The sequence below is a fragment of the Lygodium microphyllum genome, chromosome 6, assembly GCF_053477565.2.
Source record: "Lygodium microphyllum isolate KBCC chromosome 6, Lygodium_microphyllum_v1.1.10, whole genome shotgun sequence".
In the NCBI taxonomy this organism is placed as follows: domain Eukaryota; kingdom Viridiplantae; phylum Streptophyta; class Polypodiopsida; order Schizaeales; family Lygodiaceae; genus Lygodium; species Lygodium microphyllum.
The window spans coordinates 3,808,190-3,816,009 of record NC_141140.1 but is presented as its reverse complement, the minus strand read 5'-3'; the positions used below and the strand labels follow the sequence as shown (position 1 = coordinate 3,816,009).

The following is a 7,820-nucleotide window of genomic DNA, read 5'->3' as shown; positions in this document are numbered from 1 at the left end:
TAAGCTTGGGAAAATCTTACAATTGAACCAGTATATTTTAATTTGACCACACTTATGTGTTTAAATTCATATAAATGGGAATCTTAGGAGACTCGCAATAAATATTGCTAGGGTACAATTCAAGATTAACTTTTTCATCTTGAAAGGAGTTGATTACAACATGTTGCTCGATTGACCATGGATGCAGAACACACTCCTCATCAAAGACTAGGGAAACTATTTGGTCTTTCTAGGAAAGGAGACATTCGGCATTGATGTGGAGTCTTGAAAAACCTCACCTGTTGACTTTGACACTATTTTTTCAATATTTTGAGGAGGTTCTAATGATCCATCAAATTTCCAACCATTGTCCAGAAGTATTTCCTATCCCAAGGACGACTAAGATTGGACGCACATTCTAACCACCTTGGAACCGCCATTTATAGAAGAGCTAAAATATAGATTTGCCTATGAACACATGAGTTAGAAAAATGCACGAGATACTTCAGTTTTCATGCTAAAACCTCACTTAGAAACAATCTCAATGCCACTCTTTATGGTGGCCATGACTTAGTAGCTCCTTATTAGTTGCAAGTTTTGAGGGCTATCCTACCCCAAAAGATAGGCTTGCATTACACAAGATTTTTAGCCAATGGTGGCCATGTTTTACAACTTAGCAAACACTAATCAAACCATCTTCAAAGACTTGTTAAAGAACCCCCCAAGGCATGGCAATGGGAAAATTCTACAACAATTCTTGTTTGACATTCGTAATAGCTGCTTTGTCTCATTGATAAAAGAGCAGGACATAGATGTCGAGGAAATAAGTGACTTTGAGAAGCACCAATCAATTCAGGTTGATGATGATTCTGATTCTAAAATAGTGGATTATGAAAGTGATGGCCACACCATTGAGAAAATTAGTATGGACCCCAAACCCTCTCAAATTGAGCGTCTGCCACATTGACAAGGAATGAAAATGGCTCGAATATCTCAATATACGTGACTACAAGAAAACGGGATACGAGCTCAATGATTTTTGTCTAGACCCTTAGGGATTCACAGTCGAAGATGACATACTAAAAGTCTAGGAGAACATCGGGTCTGACTCCGATGTAGAGAGTAATGATTTTAACCCCAAAATTTCCCAACCAATCCAGTTTGCTAAGACCAAACTTCCAGGCTACTTAAGGTGCAAGTACTTAAATTGCAATATCCACCAGAGGGAGTTAGAAACTCAAAGTCAAGGAAAAGCATAAGACCTACCCCAATGATTCACAAAGTGAAAGCAAATATCGCAATGCCAGGAGAACTCCCTAAGCTTATGTACATTGTTTAGGACCTTAGTGTAGCGAATGAGGTACAATGGACTAGCTTGCTCAAGGAATATTTAGACATTTTCATTGGGAATTACTCTAACCTTAAGGGTATACCACTGCAACTTCTCACCCACCACAAAAAGCCTCTGAAGGATAATACAAAGTATATTAAGCAGCAATCCTGACCGATGAATCCTCGATACACCCATCATGTTAGAGAAGAAATAGACGAATTACTAATTGAGCACACTAATTGAGTGTCATCGATCATTGAGGTACTAAAAAATGAAAATTTTCAAGACGTAGGAATCGAGAAATCCCTTATGGAAATGAAATTAGAAATAGCTTTTAAAAAAAACTACCTCTCACAAAGTTCTTCAAGAAACTTCAAGGCTTAGAGAGGTCGACATTGTTGAATTAGTATATAGAATACAGATTAACAGATCGGAGCGGTATAGTATAAAGGAAAAGTCATCAATTCCCTCCCTATTGGATTTTGTTAATTCCTGTATAGTAAAATAAGCGCGCATGAAGTTTCCGAGTTCTAACTAGGGGACAACTAAACGTGCTTGAGCAGCATCCCCAACCCCCTAAGGACGTTCGGCAGCATGTTCGTCGGCACCGCTAATGGCACCACATTCAAGATTTTGACTTCCTTTTCCATGGTTAGGGAGCGGTAGTAAAAGGCCGTTCTAAAGGATTGCATCGGTGTAGGTGGTCAGCAGAAATGCTCGCATGTTGTGTGACGATGTGATCTGTGGCGAGTCTCGGGCTATGCTGCTGGACTCTAGTCTCTAGACACGAACTTGCAAAGGGCCCCACAATCACGTTCACATCATGGCACCATGCTGAGTGATGTGAATTGGTCATAGACAGCCTTACTCCACGTTGAACAATCGCCGCCGTGTCCCTCTCTAGACTCTCGGAGTACGTAAAGAAGACCTTACGTCGACACCGACGAGACTGTAGAGAAGATGATGGATGCACGTCGTGGAGGTATATATAGATTGGAGGTGTCCCGGCGTTAAGCCATAAGCAGAGATCAAATTCAGTTTTAGGCTAAGGTCGACTGCATACATCTTCGTCACCCATGGCAGCAGCTGATCATGACAAGGAGCAAAAGCTTAATATTGCGCCTACGGCTACCCGGCTCGGGACGACTGGGGTAGATCCGCACGACAGTGAGTCGCATGCGATCGTGTACCGCTACCCCGTGGCGGACGGAGCGAAACCGCTGGCGAGAGAGAGCGTGTGGACGTTCTTCTACCCCCATATTCTGGTGGCCGGCAGCAAGCCCGCCGACCAGAGCAATAAGGTCAGGACCCCAGAGGAGCTGGACCGCCTGAAAATGCGGCGGGACCTGTTCCTCCTGGCCTTCCAGGCTGTCCAGCAGCTCCCCTCCGACGACCGCTGGTCCTTCTACCAGATCGCGGGCATCCACGGCTTCCCCCACCAGCCCTACGACGGCGCGGGCTCCCACGTGTGGACCAAGAGCAGCACGTGGTGGGGCGGCTACTGCCAGCACGGCAGCCCCCTGTTCCCCACGTGGCACCGCCCCTACCTGCTGCTGCTGGAGCAGTCCATCATCCGCCAGGCCAAGCTCCTGGCGGAGGGCCTGTCGGATGCCCAGGAGAAGAAGGCGGCCGCCGAGATCGCCAACGACATCCGCCTCCCGTACTGGGACTGGGCCGCCCACGCCACCCGCACCTTGGGCATGCCGGACATCTTCATGTCCACGGACATCTCGCTGGCCTACCCATGGAGGTCCTTCTCGGCGAGCAGCATCCCCAACCCCCTAAGGGCGTTCGTGGTGCCGGAGGACGTCGGCAGCCCCCACACCTCCTCGGACGTGTACAACCCCCCGGCCAAGCCCTACTACGTGGTGCCCTCTGAAGGCAGCCCCTTCACCCCCAAGGGCTACCCCACCGTCCGCCACCCCGACTCCTCTTACCGAACCCAGGACGACACCCTCAACTTCACCGTTCTCAAGAACTCCAACACGGAGCTGGTGGAGGGCGTGTACGCCATGTTCCACCACAGAGACTGGCTCTCCTTCTCCAACCACTACTGGTCGGAGCTGACTGGCAAGCACGGCACCGACTACGGTCACTACTCCTCGGTGGAGCTAGTGCACGACTTCCTGCACGACACCGTCGGGGACACGGGCGGCCATATGTCGTACCCCGAGCTGGCAGGCTTCGACCCCATCTTCTTCTTCCACCACGCCAACGTCGACCGCCTCATCGCGCTCTGGCAGTACTGCTACCCTGACAGCTGGCTTAGCGCCAACACCCTGCAGACCGACCATGACGGGACCTTCACCTTCGAGCCCGACAGCGAGGCCAACGCCACCACCGACCTGACTCCCTTCCGGATCTCCACCACGGACGTCAACAAATTCATCATCTCCAACGACGTTCGCTTCATTGAGGAGCAATGTGGCTATACCTACCCAGAGATAGCGCAGGCGCGCAGCGAGTCGTGGCCCCCGACCCGCATGCTGGCGCACGTGCTCAACCTGTACAAGCCCCCGGAGTCGTACGTTTGGCGGTGGGTTCTGGTGGTGGAGGGCATCTTCAAGCGCGCCTTCAACGGGCCTTTTCGCATCAGAGTCTTCTTGGACAAGCCGGACGCCACTATCAACACGCCCCTCTGCTCGCCGCACTTTGCCGGCACCATCTATGTGTTTGCCAGGGCCAACCTCAACGCCGCCCGCTGCGCCAACTGCGAGAAACGCACATACATGAAGGCAACCCTGGACCTCACCAAGACCATGGTCAGGCTGGGCATCACGACGGCCGTGGAGCTGATGGGGGGCCAGGAGGACAACGCCCCGGCGATGAATCCTTTGGATCGTCCCGGGTCCATCAAGCTCCTGTTTGTGGATCTTGCCGGGAAGAAGGAGCTGGACCGCAGTAGCATCCAGCTTGGGCCCGAAGGCGGGCTGAAGATCTCGCTCTACCTCCAGCAGGGCATCCGCGACGAGGACATCAACGAGTCGCTGGTCAACAACGTGCCCCTCGACCTGACCTCCGTCAAGGTCCTCAAGGCGTTCCCGGTTGATTAAACCGCACGACACTTCTCTGCACGTCGTACTACAGATTACAATAACAGTCGTTGCATCCATCAACGCCTATCTTATTACTAAACTATATAAGAGCTACTTTGTCGCTAGCGGATTGCCCCGCCATCCATATTATCAAAAATATAGTATCTTCAGCAATGATCTACATCTCCAACGTACTCGGTTGTATGTTACGCAAGGATCTAGTGATGAGCCAAGCCCATAACAATCCAACCTCACTTATAAAAATGAAAAAGAAAGTCTACTTGGCACTACTCATTTTCAGAATCTTTGCTCAAAAATAGCTCCAGGGAAAGATGGTATGATGTACGTAATGTTGAATATATATCTATATGTTTATGAGACTAGCATGCAGATCTCTCTCTCTTTCTCTCTCTCTCTCTCTCTCTCTCGATTGAGTATGCGTGTCGTTGACGATCAAAAGCGAACAAAAAAAGTCAGAAAAATCAAAACAAGCTCAAGTGCAACTGCCTACAAGTATGTTTGGAAATACATTAATTCTTGGACTTCATCAAATCATCTTGAGGCACTTAATGTAATTTCACAGCAAATCCTTGTATTCATCATGAGAGCTGAGCTTCCCCTTGTGCAAATTATATTGTCTCCCGTATGCTCATCAATCCACAAGGATATGAGGGTGGCAATGAGGCACTCTATTTAGTTTTCCATCTTAGATGAGTCAAACAACCTTAAGAGGAGTGTGCTTAATGAAAATGACCGACCCATAAGGTGGGTTGGATGTTCGAGAGGGGTGGAAACTCTCTTTGTATAAAAATGACAAAAAACAATAGAGCAAGCTATTCATTTTTGTGCAAATTAAAGTCACTCCACCTCTTCTTATCCATTTTTCTTCCTTGCTTGAGAGCGAAGGAGGGATAGAGTGATAATACATGTGAGGGTGAGGGACAAGAGAGATGACACTATCTTCCATTCTTCTTACTATTTCTACATCACCTTATGGTGAGTACTCGAGTTGAGGGACTTCTTGAGGATCAAGTGAGGGAGGGAGGGAGGGAGAGGGAGCTATCAATAAGCCTTGAGTTTTGGACCACAACAAAAGAGGTGATTTGGTAAGTTCGTGACGTCTCAAACTTGGTCTTGCATTTGTTGCTTTCATGGTTGGAAGAGTGAGTGTATGATTGGTTTGAGAGGAAGGTGAGGTGGCTAGCTGAGAGATGGTTGGGAAACATGGTTGATAACTATTGAGAAAAATAAGAATTTGCCCATTGTTTCCCTTGTTGCACATGAAGAATGACATTTTGCTTCAGTTTTCGAGAGTGAATGAGTTTTAAAGTTTAGGACATTAGACAGAGTCAACCACAGAGGTTCCTTGTTCTTCCCATATAGCAGAATAGGAGGCCATCCTTGATGCTAGGTATGAAGATTAGTTGTTACATGATAAGGGAATGTTTGGTAGGCATGGAGAAGACTATAAGTAAAAGACATACCACAAAACTTAATTTAAAAAAACAAAAAAATCCATCCATCAAAACCCTTAGTCAATTATAATTTCTCAAAGTGGCCCATTAAAAAAATATTTATGCAGGACACATCTTGGTTGCAAAAAGAGAAAACCTATTTGAGCACAAGAGCATGGTTAGGATTTTCAGTTAATTTGATTATTAAAATTTCTTGAGTGCTTCAACCTTGAAAATAAACAAAGGAATATAACTTATGAAGAAACCGAATGAGAGCTGAAAAACTGAACCCATAACAAGAACATTGAAATAAGCAAGTAGATAAGAGCAACAAAGGAAAGCTATGCAATTGGGAGATAGGCAAGAAGCAATTACTTCTATTGGTAGCTAGCCAACTACACCTCACTGCATTGTTAACAACAAAGTAGAAATCAATCAAACACCCATGCCTCTCTTGATAGAGAAGGATATCCAACTTGTAGAAAAGAAGAGAGCTAGGGATACACAACACTTGAGAGATGGAAAAACAAAGACTCCTATAGAATATGCCTATGGAATTGATAAAATGCATGGGTAGTTCCCTTGCTATGGTTGGGCAAGACCGTAGCCAACTAACCAAGTAGGGCCTAGAACAACAATACTAAATGTTAAGCTCAAAAGATGCAATACATATTATCTTCATTATCTCATTTAAGCAACATCAAGAGTTAAAGATTACCAAAGTTTTTGTATCCCATCTGCAAACACCCAAACTTTGGGAGGATCCCTATCCATAAATAGGAGACTACCTAGCCACTTTTCTCAATCTCTTCTTTGCAAGTTATACCAATTCTTCCCAGCCTCCATCCATTAGGTGCCTCATTTAGCTTGTGGTCATCTCTAACTATCGAAGTTTAGCTTAGCAACTCCAAGAGGTTGTGTTTTATGTCCACTTCCTATTGCATTTTTAGCACTTTTCTTCATTAGCCTTTGCTCCAATTGGTAGCTAGAGCACTCTAGATCTTTGGTGGTGGATGACCCTCATTGATACCTCTTTAGACTGCTCCCATGAAACCTAGTGGCATTTGGATCGCTCAAAACACATTGAAAGAATCTTTTTTGAGTTCTTGCTTTCCTTTTCTTGCATGACTTTTGTGCAAATAAATCAAACACGTTCTATTTTAAATCACTTTACAATAAGAAATAATAGTTTATTGTAACATTCCCGCCTATTGATTGTCCAAGTACTTTTTTAGTGGCCCATCGAGAGACGAATCTAAGAAACACTGCCTAGCACTCCCATGAAATGTTACAGGGTTTGTCGCCTAGCGTTTCTCGAGTCCGCCTCACAACAAAACGTTCACAACAAAACCCACTGGGATCGACCTAAAATTTGAGTCAAAGTGGTTAAGGTCTCTTGACAGCATTCTAGCATCGAGTCTTGGACATCCTAATTTATGCCAAGATACCCAAGCCGAAGCAGATCCATGCCGCACCTGGTTCAAAGAGAATGGGAAACGAGAGGGATGCACCGTTCAACCTCTCTACCCGTAGGACATAGTCCCATTCCGGTCCCCTAAAATGGCATGAATCGGGATTCTAACTTAACACTTTCTAAGGGTCAGTTGAGAAGCCTCCTAGTTCTCTAGGACCACCCTACCGTAGGACAGACCCATCGGGGATTCTGCCCACCTACTTCCGTCAATAGGCATTCTTTAGTTATATAATTAGGTCCTATCACATTTATGTGTGACATAATACATTTAAAAACAGCTTCCTTAATTAAGCCTCTTTAGAAAACAGGGTTCCTTCGCGTAATTTATAGCATTGACACGAAAATAGAGCAAGCAGTCCTTTTGGACAAACAAGTCTCTTAACTTATCTTCAAGTTAATCTTTGTCTCATGCCCATACATAAGAAATTATATATTCCTTCTACCCTGCAAAAGTAGCTGGTCCAAATCACATGGCATCATAATTTCCATCCTTTATCTAGATTAATAGGATCTTCCAATGCCACAAACATTGGGGCCGCAGAGGA

At 45.7% G+C, this 7,820-nt stretch overlaps 1 protein-coding gene across 1 annotated transcript; it reads left to right on the top strand.

Moving 5' to 3' along the window:
- Window positions 1-2,322: 2,322 nt before the first annotated feature.
- Window positions 2,323-4,727, top strand: LOC148034246 (tyrosinase-like). Its single transcript, XM_087679213.1, has one exon. It carries the CDS (start codon window positions 2,389-2,391, stop codon window positions 4,363-4,365), a length of 1,977 nt encoding a protein of 658 aa, XP_087535339.1. The 5' UTR covers window positions 2,323-2,388; the 3' UTR covers window positions 4,366-4,727.
- The last annotated feature ends 3,093 nt before the right edge of the window (window positions 4,728-7,820 follow it).

What these genes read in the sequence shown, in the direction of transcription:
- LOC148034246 (XM_087679213.1), top strand. Translation starts at nt 2,389, where the DNA reads ATGGCAGCAGCTGATCATGACAAGGAGCAAAAGCTTAATATTGCGCCT.